At 33.6% G+C, this 16,997-nt stretch overlaps 2 protein-coding genes, 1 long non-coding RNA gene and 1 pseudogene across 5 annotated transcripts; 2 read left to right on the forward strand and 2 right to left on the reverse strand.

Moving 5' to 3' along the window:
* Positions 1–221: 221 nt before the first annotated feature.
* Positions 222–5,271, reverse strand: LOC124825452 (asparagine synthetase [glutamine-hydrolyzing] 3). The gene is made up of 14 exons (XM_047298059.2): positions 5,091–5,271; positions 4,657–4,795; positions 4,390–4,485; positions 4,156–4,297; positions 3,381–3,476; positions 3,173–3,267; positions 2,789–2,950; positions 2,617–2,697; positions 2,305–2,526; positions 2,020–2,154; positions 1,277–1,357; positions 1,103–1,189; positions 918–1,025; positions 222–604 (listed from the first exon to the last, which is right to left on the reverse strand). The coding sequence occupies exons 1-14, from the start codon at positions 5,168–5,170 to the stop codon at positions 419–421; spliced, it is 1,710 nt and encodes a 569-aa protein (XP_047154015.1). The 5' UTR covers positions 5,171–5,271; the 3' UTR covers positions 222–418.
* A 459-nt stretch (positions 5,272–5,730) lies between these two features.
* Positions 5,731–6,858, forward strand: LOC124825456 (uncharacterized; annotated as a pseudogene). Its single transcript, XR_015786802.1, has 2 exons — positions 5,731–6,297; positions 6,463–6,858. The product of XR_015786802.1 is annotated as an uncharacterized LOC124825456 (transcript).
* Positions 6,859–7,585: 727 nt separating this feature from the next.
* LOC148198189 (uncharacterized) lies at positions 7,586–10,740 on the forward strand. 2 transcript variants are annotated; one of them, XR_015786804.1, is made up of 4 exons: positions 7,586–8,427; positions 8,792–8,846; positions 9,603–9,686; positions 10,396–10,740. It is a non-coding gene; the product is annotated as an uncharacterized LOC148198189 (long non-coding RNA). The 2 variants fall into 2 exon arrangements; XR_015786803.1 differs by having other exon boundaries at positions 7,586–8,846.
* A 134-nt stretch (positions 10,741–10,874) lies between these two features.
* LOC124825454 (adenine deaminase) lies at positions 10,875–15,593 on the reverse strand. The gene is made up of 7 exons (XM_047298061.2): positions 15,398–15,593; positions 14,764–14,872; positions 14,608–14,666; positions 13,575–13,859; positions 13,359–13,434; positions 12,543–12,651; positions 10,875–11,443 (listed from the first exon to the last, which is right to left on the reverse strand). The coding sequence occupies exons 1-7, from the start codon at positions 15,419–15,421 to the stop codon at positions 11,365–11,367; spliced, it is 741 nt and encodes a 246-aa protein (XP_047154017.1). The 5' UTR covers positions 15,422–15,593; the 3' UTR covers positions 10,875–11,364.
* Between the last annotated feature and the right edge of the window lie 1,404 nt (positions 15,594–16,997).

A 16,997-nucleotide genomic window follows, 5' to 3' on the forward strand; every position in this document is an offset into this window, starting at 1 on the left:
AGCATGAATATATTACTCTGCCGGAGAGTTCTAAAACTTTGTGAAAATGCAGTAAAAAATAAAGGCTAAAGTAATTTGTAAGATCCTAGATATTTAATCATTTTCAAAGAGGCCTCAGTTGTTTTTTCTTAAAAATACTAATGTCTGAGCTAATTAAAAAAAAAATCAGTTGCGTCTTTTATACAACAAAATTTTAATCGAAATGTAATGAAAAGGTTCAATTACAGATTAAAAACTTTTAAACATAGATAATTATTTAAGAAAAAAACAACAAATAGTTTAAGACCTACATATTAATTTAACCTACAAATAAAAACAACCCCGCCATTCATTAGTTTCATCTACTTGAATTTAAATTCCACCTTGACTTGACAGTTATTGCGTACACTTTTTTTGTTGACAATCAACTATGGACCTTCTAAAGTGGTCCATTTTTGGGTTTGTGAACTTTGGTATCCACTGCATCATATGAAGCTTCATGAACACCAAGCGCGGCACGACCAGAAGGGTCAAGATTTTTAGACCATGCCGCATCCCATTCCACAGCTTTTGCAGTACTGCATGCCACACTAGGACCCCCTGGAACTGTTGCCCTTGCTGCATTCTGTTAAAATGGTTAAACATTATCAGAATCAGGTTTAGAAAGATTTGAATTTGTAAACAAGTAAAGCAATGCGTGCATATTAGAAGGCAAGGTTCTTTACTTGCATCAGGGTCAAGGTTCTGATGATACAACACATAGCGTAAAGATTTTGTCAACTATCATTTAATTAAATGTTGGTATGTATGATAAGTTTATTGACATCTACAACAGTTCATTTAAAAGTCATACTTTTTCATGGTTTTTAATTGGTTAATAATGTGTACAAAAGTTAGACTCAAATTGTAGTTGTTCAAAACAGAACTATAGAATTCACCTTCGGAAAGAACTTCTCAAAAATTGTCCTGTAGAGGTATCCTTCTTTGGTGGTAGGAGTGTTTTCAGGGTAAATAAAACTGGCAGCAAGCATTGTTGCATCTGGGACCTGACCATTTTATCAAGAGACGGTTTATTAGAACTATATTACATCAAAAAATTTCAACATCACAAGTTAAAACCTACTTGTTTATCAGCGTGATCCTTCAAGGCATCAATCCAACTGTAACCAACCCCGTCACTGAACTGTTCCTTCTGCCTGTACAATATGTGCTAAAAAAAAAAGACAAAACAAAACAGAATTACTATTGAAACCCTGCAAGACACGAGAATAAGCATGATGCAGTAGTTGATACAAACCTTTGGTAAATATGGATTCTTTTCATCATCAAATGCATTGCGTAATACCCACTTCTCTATCCTTCCAAGATCACGCCTTATCTGTGCAAATTTGTCATGAGTTTCGTAAAGTGATTGAAAGTGAAGTCAACCAGATGAACTTATTAAAAGATTGCAAAATCAACCAAAACAACTTCTTAAAGCCGTAAAATCAAGATATCCATAAAAAACAAACTTGAACATTTAAACTAAAGGGAAGAAGTTAAAATGGCCTTTAAATTTGTTTAACCGTAAGGTACGCAATCCAAATCAACACTGCAGACGATGGCAGAACTTGAAAAAACTAACATTACTAAAAAAATTATGAGCAAATTCCTGCATCTGTTAGAAGAGTGGTATAAACAAAATCTCTAGAATTATTTGCGGATAAGTGGAAATAAAACTCTTAGCTTCATAGGTGAAAACAAACTTTTTCATAATGATTAACTGTAATATATTATTTCTAAGTATTGTATAAGGAATTATATTCCTGGAGATTTACAAGAAAATAAGTTAGGAATGGAAAATTTCATGTCTAGAACACCACCTGAAAAATATTTTTTATAATTAAAAAAAATTGTACAGAAATGAAAAAGGTTTAAGTAACCAAGTTCTGAAGATCCACCACTAAATGCACGTGCAAGCAACCCAATCATAAGATGGGATAGATAGAACAGTTATGCAACATACGAAGATGAAAACAGAAAAACGTAAATGTAAAATACCATTTTCCACTCCGGATCCATACTCATTGCTACTTCGATAAATTCTTTATCCAAGAATGGTACACGGGCCTCTACTCCCCATGCTGCAGTTGACTTATTGGCTCTCAGGCAGTCATAAAGATGAAGAGCTTTAATCTGTCAAATCATTAAAGCTACTAAAAATTGAATAAACAAGTAATGCATTAAGGAAAAAGAGAAAAAGGGAGAAAATATATATTCAAGCTCATAAAACTTCGTAAAATAAATTAAATCAAACAGAATTACATAAAAATTATTACACATTACTTTTCGACAAGTTTCTTCGTGAAGCTCTTTCTTGTTAGGTGCCTTATGAAAATACAGGTAACCTCCAAATATTTCATCTGAACCTTCTCCAGAAAGAACCATTTTCACTCCCAAGGCTTTAATTTTCCTGGACATAAGAAACATTGGAGTACTTGCTCTGATAGTCGTTACGTCATATGTTTCAATATGGTAAATGACTTCTTCAAGTGCATCTATACCTTCCTGATACAGCAATATACAAGATTGCTTCTGAGTGCAATAGAAAACTCATTAGAAAAAAATTAAAATTAATATATTGTGACAGATGATCACCTGAACCGTGAAATAAAGTTCATGGTGACGAGTACCAAGATAATCTGCTACCTCTTTTGCAGCTTTCAAGTCCGGAGAGCCCTGCATGAAGGAAAAGTCAGATCATGAAGAACATGAAAGCTGGTACACTAGCTTCCTTTCGTTGAAGAAGCATAACGCAACTCATTCTAACCTTTAAACCAATGCAGAAAGTATGCAACTGTGATCCCCATTGACGAGCCGCCTCTGATTCCGCTAAATATCGATTGACCACAGAGGCAACAAGTGATGAATCCAATCCTCCGGACAAAAGAACTCCAAAGGGTACATCAGTCATCATTCTCTTAACCACAGCCTGCATGATATACCGCGAAACCAAACAAAGCGCTAAAATAAGATGTTATTATAGTCAACCATGCCATCAGTTAGTATGTGACTCCATTACACCAAAGGAAGTTCCACAGAGAAAGGATGAATTTGATCACCTAAAGTTCAAACCATTTTTCAAGCAAATGCAGTAAAATTGAGTTTTCAGAAATGGGGGAGATAAATACCATGATTCACAATAATAGCTTACCCTCTCGAAGGTCTCACGCAAAAGTATTGGATCATAGGGAGTTGATGGAACAATCTCCGAAAACCATGGTGGATTGTACCACCTTCTTAATCCTCCTGCAAATATAACAAGTTTTAACAGCATTTACTAGTGGTACAATATCTGCATGTAAAAATATGGGAATTACATGAATCATAAACAGAGAAGAAATAAATGAGATTATTGATACCTTGTTTGCTGGAATATATATGCCCTGGAGGAAATGACATGAATCTCTCACAATCATCACTCAGAGCTTTCATTTCAGATGCAAACCATGTTGATCCTGCAAATAAACCAGTCCTTCCATAATAACATTTAATCCGTTCGTGGGATTAAAAAAAGAAAAGAACAGTCATGCCAAGTTACAGCAAATAAGACATGTATATCCAAGTAAATAAGGCAATATAAATTTTCTACCCAAAAATGATTATGGGCAGGAGAGAAAAAGACGCTTCTTTTACTCGCCTTTGAAAAACTAGAATATGTTCCAAAATGTAAGAAGCAAAGGATGAAGTCATATTAAGGTATAAAGAAATTTGAAAAAAAGAATTTAGCCATAATTTATTGAAATTACCACAACGGGATCAACTTTTAGTACTTCACGTGAGTGAAAAAATCCAAGTACAAATGAGGGCAAACAACATTAAATTTCGTGTTATTTATACCATAAGAAAGCACATGTATAGATAAAACTACATAAAAAAATGTACTGAGTTGAAACTCAGATTCTGCAGGAGTTACTAAAGCCGGGTATTCAGTTGTAGGAGATTTGGAGCGACTGGGATGGCTTACATAATGCATTTATCCCACTTTATTTAAAAATAGTTAACATATCCACATCAGGCTTCGCTTGGATTTACTTAAATTCAACCATAGCTAGCATTATTTGAGAGGTTAAGCAACATCCAGATTGAACCGAAAATGTAAGAAAGTCATAACAAGCAGAAGGTAAAGCCACATACCATCAAGACCCCAGCCCAAATAAAGAGGGGTAATGCCAATAGCATCACGAGCAGCAATAAAACTTTTATCTCGAGTATCAAGAAGAATAAAGGCGAACATCCCATCCAGCATGTTAACAAATTCCTCCCCATACTCTTCATACTGGCATCATAATTACAACAAAAACAAAGATTCATAACTTATGGGCTAATGATAGACTGCGCATCAAATGTAGCTGATTCTAAAACACTTACAAGATGGGCAATCACTTCACAATCACTACCAGTTCGAAATTTATGAGAACTCAGTTTCTGTCTCAATTGTTTGTGGTTGTATATCTCCCCATTTACCTAATGGCGTAGTTTCAATAATATGTGGTATGAGGATAAGAAAGCAAAATAAAAATCATGTAAGTGCGTCCCCTATAACACTATCCAGAAAACAAAAGCAATGCATCTTTTAGTGAAATGAATATTCCTGAAAAATGCACATATCTTTTATAATGGCACAAAGACACATACGGTGACAATAACAGTCTTGTCTTCGTTGTACAAAGGTTGATCCCCTGAAGTAGGATCAACAATAGCAAGCCTTTGATGAGCAAGGTAACAATCATCATGGCAATGTATGCCACTCCAATCAGGACCTCTATGCCGCAACCTACATTTTTCATATCCATCACAACCACACACAAATCAGAAAAAATGAGAGAGATATTCTCTATTGCTTAAGAAACTCCTCTAATTAACAAAACAAACATAGTCAAACATTAAGAAATCCTTCTAAAGCAGTAACATATAATTTAATGAAGCAGGACCAAAAAGAAAAGGTTTCTCTTTTTGTTTTGCTACATAAAGTGAAAGCAAAAACGATTAGTAGCATGAATATAATAAAAACGAAAATTCGTGTTCCGAGAAACAATGGAAGAAGAGAAAGATAAAGAAATGCGCGCGACCTGCGAGACAATTCGATGATGCGAGCGCGCTTGGCCTGAGAGTTGTCGACGCAACCCAACACTGCAAGGATTCCGCACATGGCGGCTGAGTAAAATCTGAAACACAGGGGAAGACACGACTCAGGGTAAAGTGATAGGTTTCAGTATTTATTTTATCACGTCTTTCAGTTAATGGTAATTATTTTCGTTTTTTTAATATGGTTATTTCTCCCAGGTTGTCAGAACTCCGAAGATTCTCTCGGATTTTCTACTTTCTTTTTCTCATTTTATTTAAGTGTCTTTTTTTTTTTCTTTTGAGAAATATGCCAAAGGGAAGAATCCAAGTGTTTTTGTCAGCACCAGATTCCAATTTGGATTCCTTTTAACTGTCCCTGTTTTTAATCCAAAACTCAAATTTAGTGGGCTGAATAGAGGGGCCAATACTTCTGACCGAAAGTGCTTATTCCATTAAAATAAATAATATTTTTTAATCAAATTGCACGATAAATATATCATTAAGTTTTAAAATAACACCATTTGGATCCAAAATGACTAATGAACTAATTATAAAAGAAATAGATGAAAAATGGGGGGTGCAGAGGAAAATATGGAGGTGAGGAAGGAAAACAGGTTTGGGCCCAATAAGGAAATGAATATGTACAGCTTAGTATTAGATTTGAAGGCAAAGAAGGAGAGGGAAAAGCTTTGCGAAGGTTGTGTCGTGAGAAATTGAGAGCGAGCATGGGAAGTAGAATGGGAAGTAGAATGGGAAGAAGGGTGGTGCAGTTGGCAAACCTACCGATAAAGCTTTTGATGCCGAACAGCTTCACCAACATTCGGGAAATCGCGATCAAGACTATTCCTTCGGCCTCCAAGATCGAGATCAAGCGCGTTCTTGAATCCCTCTACGGCTTCCAGATCGAGAAGGTTCAGACGCTGAACATGGAGGGCAAGAAGAAGAAACGGGGCGGGTTGTTCATCGCCAAACCCGATTACAAAAAGGCCTACGTCACCCTCCAGAACCCGCTCTCCATTTCGCGGGATCTCTACCCGAAAACCTAATCATCGAGGAGGGTAAAAAGAGGGTCCACAGGCAAACTAAGTCCAGCGTCGTCCAGGAAGAGGCTAGAAGTCACTGGTTCGATGACGAGGGAGAGAGGGCTTCTTCCTGCACTCCACCACTTTCTCTCTACACCTCCACATTCTGTAAATATCTCTATTAAATGAGGTAGTTAAATGATATTTATTGCGCGCTAATTTTTTATATCCTTCTTTTATCGCTCCGGTTATATCTATACCATCTAGCTTTTATCTTTTTCACATTTACTAATCTCTTTTCTTTTCCTGTGGTGTTTGTGGACCATTATTCTTTAAATTTGGAGTGATTATATAGTACTGGAGTCCTCTGTTTGTGGTTCCGAGTTGTGTGTGGAGAGGGAGCAGACACTGGCGATGTTGGTGCAGTGGTCGCGGTGGTGGTGCACGAGTAGTGTTTCTGCTTAGCTTATGTGAATGATATACACAAATCGAGGCCTTCAAGGATTTTGAAATCCGGCTCTCGAACTATTTTTTATTTATTTATTTATATTAGAATAAATTATTTATTAATTTTAATTTACAATAAATAGATGGTTAATTATGTAAAATTTTAGTGTTTAAAAGTTATTTAGATGTTTTTTTATTAAATTTTTTTATATTTTTTATGTTAGATATTGAGATAGGAATATTATGTTATAGATGGATATGGTTTAAATTTTATTATGAATGAAATATTTTTTCTCGTGATCAATGGATGAGAAATATTGCATGTCATCTAGGATTTGTCGTGTTTACATAAAGATCAACAAAGCTATTATTTCTTTGGATATGAATTCATCTTGCTTGAATGTGAACGATGTGAGAAGTATATGAAATACAAACTTGATATGCAGTCTAGTGTATACAGTGCTCGAAAATGTGAGTGTCATTTTAGGTTAATGGATAAATCATCTTCTAATTGGGACATATAGTTCTTGAAGGTCATGTTTAGATATCACAATCATGATTTGACTGAAACTTTAGTTAATCACTTTTATGCTGACATATTAAATCCGAATGAAAAGTCATTACTGGTTGATATGACTAAGATTCAAGTTACACCTGTCAATATTTTATTAATTCTGAAAGAAAATAATGATCGTAATGTCAACATTATTAAACAAATTTATAATGCAAGGTATACTTACAAACGATAATTGATAGAGGGTTGAGAACTAAATTGTAGTAGCTTATGATGATATGTTAATTGTAATAACTACATTCATTGGAGTAGTTGTGTTGACGAATTTGAGATTGGTAGTGACTTTTTTTGGACACATTTTGATGCAGTGAAATTGCTAAATGCATTTAATATTGTTTTCCAGATGGATTCGACCGGTAAAACAAACAAATATAGGTTTCCCTTGCTTAAGATGATTGGCGTGATGTCTACATGATTAACTTTTTCAGTTGGACTTGGACTTTGGAAAGGTTGAGAGGTTTATTTTTTTATATTTGAAGACGGTCTACAAGACATTACGAGTTATTGAGATTTTGCGATTAATGAGTTATATCAAATCTTTATGTTGTGATGGAAGCATGAGAAAATGTTATGATTGTGAAAATCAGTTAAAAAATAATTCATAGAGTAAAATGTTCCTTCAAAATAAAAATATGAAATACATAGTCCTAATGAAATGAATACATAATATAATATAATATAATATAAAGCTAGATAAAGATAAAGATAGGGGTATTTACGGAATGTGAAGGTGTAGGGAAAAAGTGGTGGAGGTGGAGGGAGAAGCCCTCTCACTTAATAGTGTAACAGAAATAGTATAGAGGTTTCACTGGATTTTGTACATTAGTGATTATACCAATAATTTTTTTGCTTAAGCATTTATGCATGATTCTATCTCCCCCTAATTCTTAGGTAGCAGTTGCCCTCTGTTCTCCATTTCAGCTGAACATCGATGTTTAATTAAGTTGATAGAATGATATAGTTTATTTGTATTAACGAAGAGTGTAAATCCACCTTTTTAATTAATATATTTTGCTTTTGCCCGTATATAAGTGATAATAATGTAAGAGATCTGGTTTTTTAAAGTGGCTTTTGTTAATTCTCCTTCCTTTTCCTCTCCTATTCAAACTTGAAACCTGTTAGGTATTTGCCACTGAATACGGCTTTTCGTTCCAATAGTACTGTTCCATCATGTGATTTTGTTATTGTGTTGTCGTTGATCATGCATATGAATGAGAATTAGAAAATGTCTTCCAAAGTACCGTTTCATAGGTGATCGATAGGTGGCAAAACCGGCATAATTACTCGCATCATGTTTTGGTAATTTGACACTGACTACCAGTTCTTTATTTCACCGTTCTCTTCTTTCTAATCTTTTATTGTTCGAAATTTCGTTGATAGATTGCCAATTTCAGTTTGACTAATCCTTTTCGATCATGTTTGGTTTTGGTTATGTGCGTTGAGCTTTTGTTTAATCCCATCGCACCATTACATAAAGGCTTTCCATTACTTTTTCGTTAGATATGTTTCGTGTGATTTTACGTAGATAAACCTGATCCGGAACTAGAGTATTGTTGCCATTTTGATTATGTTGTTTGGGCCATTTTTGTTATTGTTTTGTTTTTCATTGAGGATAAAGGTGGAAAGTTCATGTTATAGATTTGTGATTTATTGTGATTTTTAGGTTTGGGAAATAAGCACCGTCGCGCACGATTAGGACGTAATCGGAAGGATCGGAGGTAGATATCATATTTTGCAATGCGCTCCAGATGCATTTTCTACTAATTAATCCTGTGTATGTTGTCTCTGGAGTTTTAACTGCATAAATTTTATGATTGCAAAGTGTAATAGTAGAAAACAATAATAGTTTCAGTGAGGAATTGTACTAGTTGCTTCCTAGTTTATCCGCACGGTACTCCATATCATCAGGTTTGAGCAGTGAAGTGATTAGGAAGAAGAGTTTGTATTAGTGATTGTAAAATTATTGTCGAGGTTTGAACTGTTGTATATTTTTTTAGAATAGCTTAATCGTTTATTTTAGCAATAGCCATCGACTTATCATACAAAGTAAATTTAAAATGAAAATCATCATAAAATTCTGCCATCTTTTGATGAAACTTGTTTGTACTAGTCAGTAGTCATCTCATTAATTTACTCTCATACGATGTAATTTAAAATGAAAAATTATTTTTATAAATTTATTTTGCATTTAAAACTATCCATTTCCCTTTCCCTTTTTTATGCTAGATTCTTGACATATTTCTTGATAATCTAAATGTCTGGCTACCACTGGTACTGACTTCTTATAAAAAGAAATGCCCCTTGAAGATCGAATGTTCTTTTTCAGCTTTTGTAAGCTATATTTCTCTGAAACTCATATCATAATATTTATTCATATTTGTTTACTTGTATTGTAAAAGTTATATTACATTTAAAATTGTTGTGTAGGCACTTCTTTTTGTGCAATAAAAGTGTAGTGTATTTGAACTTCACAGGATACTGTAGGCAAGAAAGAATAGAAGTCACATGCCAAGCTACATCAGAGATTCTTCTGTTGCGGTTGTTGTATGATGGAGGCAGTAAGTTTAGTTTATTTTATAAATGTCAGATTCCGAATCATTCAACATTTGCAAGTGGTTGCTTTTATAGTAGATAGGTTTTGGGATTATTAATTTGTAATCTTATCAAATAAAAAAAAATATTTGGTAAAGGGTAAAATACTTTAAATTGAAAAATGACGCAACAATTTATTATAAAAAGTGTTTCCTTTTTATATATTGATGATAGATATATATGTATGAAAAAATTATATTCTTTAAATGTGGCAATTATTATTGTTTTATATTAATTAATAGGAAGTAATTCTCTTGATGCAGTATTTATTGTTTAGGATTTGGAGAAATGAACAGTTATTTCTGTATTTGGCAGTTAGTCATGGAATATAGATATACGAAAATAGAGCAGTTGGGAGGATGTGTCTTTCGTTGTTTTTGCAGTGTCAAAGGAAACTACTTGTTAGGGCAGTAGCCTATCTCAGCAATTCTGTACTTCAAATTCTGGTTAATTTCGCACTTGTTATCAATAAAATTCTGTAATTTGTTGTGCAATCTTGAATCTAACACTTTGGTTCTGAATTCTGACGTCTTTCTTATATATCATGTCAATATGAATAAAACTGTTAATGGTTTCGCTTCTACATTTACATAGGATGTAGCCAATAAAAACATTCTGGAATATCAATTCATCATCTATGTCTGTGCTATATCTTACGTGAACCAAAAATTTCAGCCTTTATTTCGCAAGATTGCTGCTGCCTTGCTGGGTATAGAAACACTTCATTCTACAAAACGGGAACACATGGTTGATGTAAATTTAAAAGCCACAGTTGATTCATCCCAGACGAAGCAGCAGGGAGGTGTGTTGCTTTAGCAAAAGAAAGGCCATTCATAAGAGCCATTTAAGTATGTTCCCTAAGCACAATCACAGAACTGGCTACTAAAATGTACAGATGCAGATGAGACAGACATGCTTCCATACCAATATTTCGTCAGTGTTTAGTTATGGGAGAGAGGTTTGCAGTAATTTTTTACGGAAGGTAAAGAAATTGATAGTCATTTAATTTAATTTCATTTATTATACAGTTAGACCCTTTAATGTAAGAATGCAGATTAAAAGTTGCATAGTGGATGATGTGAGGGAGACATGACCGATTTTTATATCACGACAGCTTTGTGGGAATGGAAACATCTCAGACATTGCTATCATGCTTTATTGCAGAAACTAACTGGACCTGTCAAAATTGATTTAATGTAAATCTGTTCAATCCAGACAAAGTTCAGTAGTCTTTTGGAACTATAAACATAAATACAATGGGATCCGTTATTCTGTCTTTCCGGCTTCCATAGTTGACCCTGAAGAATGAAGAAAATATGATCACAAGTCACAACACTCCGCAACGTTCATTCCCTGCATCTTCACACCATTTACACGAACTTCTTTGGCATCTTTCCAATTGATGGTCTTTGTTTGGCTTTCCTGGCTTAATCTTTAGATTGTACTGATGATTTGGAAGACACGTCACTAAATAAAATAGACTTTAAAGACAAGCGCCACTATATTTTGTGCCAAATAAAATTTCCTAGATTCTAAATTTCAACATCACAAGCAGCTCTATTACAAATCAAGGGGCAAGTTTAAACTACACAAAACCATAGAAGCTTAGAAATCTGAAAACAGTGGGTGTCAAATATTGGAACTTCAAATAAGAGCAAAGCCATCAGCTCTCTGCCTAAGTCTCAACGTCAGATATATCAACACCAATGTTCCGAAACTTGACCTGCAGGAATTGATCAATTTCACGTATGGTTATATGTAGAACGAATAAGAAAATCTGAAAAGAAATTGTCAAAGATAGAAAGTAGAAAAAATTGGTATCAGTTGGTAATCGTTTCAGATGAGGTAGAGGTAAATGTTTAACAAAAGTTTAATACAGATCAAACTTCTGTGTACAGGGAAACCAGTTATACACCGTCTATAGTTGTCTTAGATGCACCCTGCACTCAGATAAATGTGTAAGAGCATTTCTTTCCATAGAAGGACCACCTTTGTATGGCAAATCAAAGCCTAGAAGGATGGAAAAACAGACACTCAGCTGGAAAAATCAGTTGCTCGGATGAACATAACACCTAAAACTTGACATGTAACTCCTGTCCCTGTTTAGCATGGACGGTAGGGAATGCTTTAAAGCTTTATGGAGGCTGAGCGACTTTGTGCTGGAGGCCAATTACCGAGTGAGTATTGTGAATGATGGATACGGATGAATGATTTATAAGTTTAACCAAATTAATAACATCCTAATGCTGATAACATTGACTAGACTAGGAATGATTTTTTTTGAGTGTATTTCACTAGTTAAATGCTCTTTTGATTGAGCTTTCCATAATTTAATATATATTTGATAAATTAATTGAGAAATTTTTACCTTCAACGATACACATGTTTGGATTCTAGAAGTGGCATGGAGTCTCTCATGAATGCAATTATGCATTCCACAAGTAGCATCTCTCGTAAACTCCGAAAACCACGAGATATGCAACGCAGAGCAGCAATTTCCCTCTTTTTATCATTCATTAGGTTTTAAAGAGTAGGTATAGTTTTGGCAAGTTAATTTCAATCTTTCTATGGTCAACATGAAATTTATGTAAACATACAAATAAATAAATATATAAATAATTTATAACTTTTGTACATTCATGAAGAAGCACCACAAGTATATAATATGTTATGCAGATTCAAGTAAGAATAGATATACTATTTTGATATAATCGTGAAAAATAGTATTTATATAAAATACCTTGCCAGAAAAAAAAAAGAATATTCACATGAAATAACAACAAATTTTAGTATTGAAGGACAAGTTTAGTATATGAACTTACAATACTGAAAACAGAAGAGCAACTTTTCTGGAATCAAATGAGGCAGCACGTTTATATCTTCTCCATCTGTTACTAGGTAAATCATGTAGCTTCTCAGAGATTGGTTTATCTGTTAAATTAGAAAATATGAAAGTTAGACGTGCATCTAGATCACTTACCTGCTGAATTCAAGAACACAAAAATGTAACAGTCTGTTCAGGTACAAGAAGGGAGTAATTGCTAGTTTGAACATGGCAAAAATGGGTGGAAGACAAATGAAATTTCAAATTATATAGCACAGAAGATTGTGAAGGCTTCACGAAGTAACAAACCATGTGAAGCAAAAGAACTATATTGGACAATTTGAATTTTGAATGATACCCTTGTCTTCAAGTTCAAGTTAAACATATCTATTCTTAACTATGGTATTTCATATGTTTGTTAAGGTCATGTCAGAACAAAACCCAAACCCACTTATATTTTACTGCTTTGCTTTTGAGATGACTAGCAAACCTGAAATCGTGTCGTTGCTTTACAGGACCAGTCAAAATTATAAAATTGGCCAAAAATATGTTTCAATTGTGTTCATACTTTTGAATGACAGAGAGTAGAAAGTTCTCTATTCCTTCTTACACGAGGCTAGAACTATTTATCAAAATGTTATATGCATATATTCTCTGGTCAAGCAACCTATCTGTATTGCACGGGATAATACTTCCTTCAGCTCTAAACTATTCCGATTGCTCTCCGAAAATCACTACCAGTAAAAGAAAAATATATGAACTTATCTGTATTGGAAAAAAATTTAAGGTACGGTACCAAAAACAACAGACATACCTCTTGGATTGCTGACATTGACCAGACTCTGCATAAGTTTTCCTCCTTTGAAACTTGATTCTCTCCAAAGTACACTCTGCAATATTGTAAAATATCAATCCTCTTACGAGAATACACACGATGACATGTGTGTATGTGGCTTTATAAGGGCGCCTGCTGTCTTTTATGTGATATTTTAAAAAACAACTGTCAAGAAGATGAGTTTATGAGACTTACAGTCGGTGAGTTTCCAGTTTTAAAACATTCGACTGTCTCTTCATAAGATTCAGGAAAAACTGAATTTCCATTCACACAAGGAATATCAATCGAGCACTGGGAATACACATCTTCATTCTTCATTTGAAAATCAATGCAGTTTTGGCAATTTATGGGAGAATCTAAGCACATTGGACTTTTAGCTTGATTAGGAACCTCTAAGATGCTTAAGAAGGCTAGTGGTGAAGCACACTTTTCGCTTTCATCTTCCTCAGGCAACACAGAAATACTATAAAGGTCTCGAGTCTGCCATAAATGGAAAAGGCGTGAGTTTCTAAAATATCATGTTTTTAGCTACTTCCAGAAAACAATTTGTCATAAAGATGGTCAAGTGATTCAAAATTCAAATATGAAAGGAAGTTAACACATTGACAGTTATAGAAAAAGGATCTTCAGTGACTTACGTTTCAGGGTAACAAAAAACCCAAAACTAAAAGGAATCTAGGTCCAAACGTTTTTTCTTATAATCAGGATAGATCAGTGTGAAGCATGATTAGATAAAAAGATTTTGATCCTCTCTCCTCAGTCTTATGGTTCTCAGTAACATTAACTGTTACCAAAAACGTAGGGTAACATGTATCTCCTGACACCCTGGACCCGTCAAAACTTAAATGCCAGTTAGCACAAATTGATTTGGTTTCGAAGCAAGGACATGCCTGCCAAGAAACTGATAGTGTGTTGGTTTTCCTTCACATCAGTTCTTTCATGCGTCTACCAAAAGCATAATATTTTAGCTTCTGTGTATGCTGATGGAAATTAACGGGGAAATTTGGTTATACATGCATGTTGGACATGTATCCAAGCAAGCACTAAACTGACTTTAATGCACTGTTTCTCCCATTTCAACTCTAACCAAACACATACTTATAGAAGATAAACCCGATTACAAACTCATACCAACCACTAAGCCACAAAAGATTCCCTAAACTAGAAAACTAATTGAAAATTCGGTAAAAACAAATAGTAGATCAGTGCAGAGAAAACAAGCACCAACATGTGAACTCTGCAATCCAGCTGGAAGGGAAGAATCTTCAAACAGTATCGGCCGAATCTCTGAAGTGGAGGAAAAAAACAGGATGAAGAGCAATAAAAACCAAAGACATTTCTACAACGCACAACATTGCTAAATGATCTAATTTAGTACAATTACCTAGAGGAAACTGTTGGTTAAGATCGCCACTACTCGGTTTATTATGTGACTTCAAACCGACAGCGACATTTCCATTCCCGTCCACAAACTCCCGAATTTGATGTTCTCTCTGCAACCAAGCCGCGACCAAAGATGAAAAAGGAAACAACCAAATCTCAATTAACTACGCATTAAACTGTGACTCGTAAATCAATGGTGAGTGATAGCTCATAGAGCGAGAACTTTCAACCTAACGCGATCTGAAGAAAACAGCTCAATCCATGCATCTTAAGTGAGAGACTCTTAACAAATCAACTTGAATTCTAAACTGTAAAGTAATGAATGCAAGCTAGAACGAAAATCGTGCGGTTTCACTTTCTCACGTGACTCTCGCCCTGACTTTTCAACTTGCTTTTTTCCATCAAAGCTGGAAAGTAGTTAGTTCCACATTTCACACAAACGTCGATTTCTTCAATCAGTTAGCATTCAGGAAGTAACAGCCAAAACAAGTTGTAAAAAACACGGCACGAGTTGAGATTCCGATTCAAATAAACAAAATGTCGGAAAAGTAGCAGGTGAAGTTCAAATCGAAATGCAGCTTAGAATTAGTAATTTGAGAGATGATTGAGGTTTAAGAGAGGATTGATAATGTTACCTGAGCGGAGGAATCGACAGCCATTGATGGCGTGAAAAGAGAGTGTTAGGTTGTTGCGAGGAAGAGGGAAAAGGGGAAAATGAGAGGAAAGAGAATGCAATTGAGATTGAGATTGGAGTCGAATTTGAACGTTACATTGTTATATTATTAAGGAGGAACTGAACTGAAGACGAAGGTCTGAATTTGTAGGAACTATACTACACATCAAATACATACATACATACATATCATAGTACTCTACAGTGTGCGCGATTTGCCATAAAGACTTCTGACTACGACGTCCACCATAACGACAAACCCTTCATTTCTTGTTCTGACCATATTGCCCCTTCATTTTCAGCCTTTTTCATTTTTTAACATTACCATTTATGGAATACTACTGGTGAATGTAGGGGTGGTCCTATTGGTGCCAAAAGCTATACATGAATACGAATAATATAATGTTAACTGAATTTGAATTTTTTAAATAAAATTTAAGTGGATTGTCATTGAAATAAAGACGTTATCCGAAATAATTAGTCAAATTCTTTATCCAAAACAATTAATGACCCTTCAAGTTTGGTTATCCACCTTTTAAGAGGTTAAATGATTATTAGTTACTTTTACTGAAAGACATAAATATATTATAAAAATATGTTAGTTTTATTTCATTCTTTTGTAAATAACTTTTTTAGTCTTTATAAATATTTTTTTTAGTCCTTATAGTATTAATTTTAACCTAAAGATATTTATTTTTTATTTTAGACTTTACAAATATTTTTTATTTTAATTCCTATAAATATTTCATTTCGTATTTTAACCTAAAGTTAGCATCTTTACTGTCTTATTATATAATGACATAGTTACCATTGGAACTAATAGAAAGAATTAACGCAAGGACGAAAAAAAAACATATTAAAAAGACAACGATGAAATAAAAATTAAAGTAAGGACCCAAACCAATTAACGAGATCATATCTTCATTAAGTCTATTATATTTTCTTTGACCTCTTTTCAAAAGGTATATTTTATTAACCTAAAACTACCTATTTGTTTAATATATATATATATATATATATATATATATATATATATATATATATATATATATATATATATAAATATATATATATATATAATATTTCTATTATATCTAATAATTTTATATCGTATAATAAGAATTAAAGACGGTTAAAATTTTTTTTTTCATTTTTAAGACATTTTTTAAAATAAATTTTCTTCAAAACAAATAATACTTTTAATATATTATAACTCATTTTAACAATCTTCCTTGTTAACTTAAAGACCGAAACTCCATCACAATTTTCTTCTTAAAAACACATTAGATGATAATAGAAGGAAATTTAAAAATAACGGTGAATGTTTTGTTTATTGAAATATTATTTTCAATAACTTTATCTATTTATAAGAATATCTCTAGCTCATGGAAGTAGTTTAGCTAAGTTATTTATCAATTAAAAAATATATTTTAACGTAGATGAGTTTATTGAAAACAAGCAAATAAGTATTACCGAAAAACTAAAAACAACGATCAATTTAATTTAAAAAAAAACCGTAATTATTTCAAAAGCGGTGTAGTTGCCTTGAAACCGGAAAAATA

Source organism: Vigna umbellata, chromosome 5 (assembly GCF_029865625.1).
Source record: "Vigna umbellata cultivar VRB3 chromosome 5, Vumbellata_1.0, whole genome shotgun sequence".
NCBI classification, from domain to species: domain Eukaryota; kingdom Viridiplantae; phylum Streptophyta; class Magnoliopsida; order Fabales; family Fabaceae; genus Vigna; species Vigna umbellata.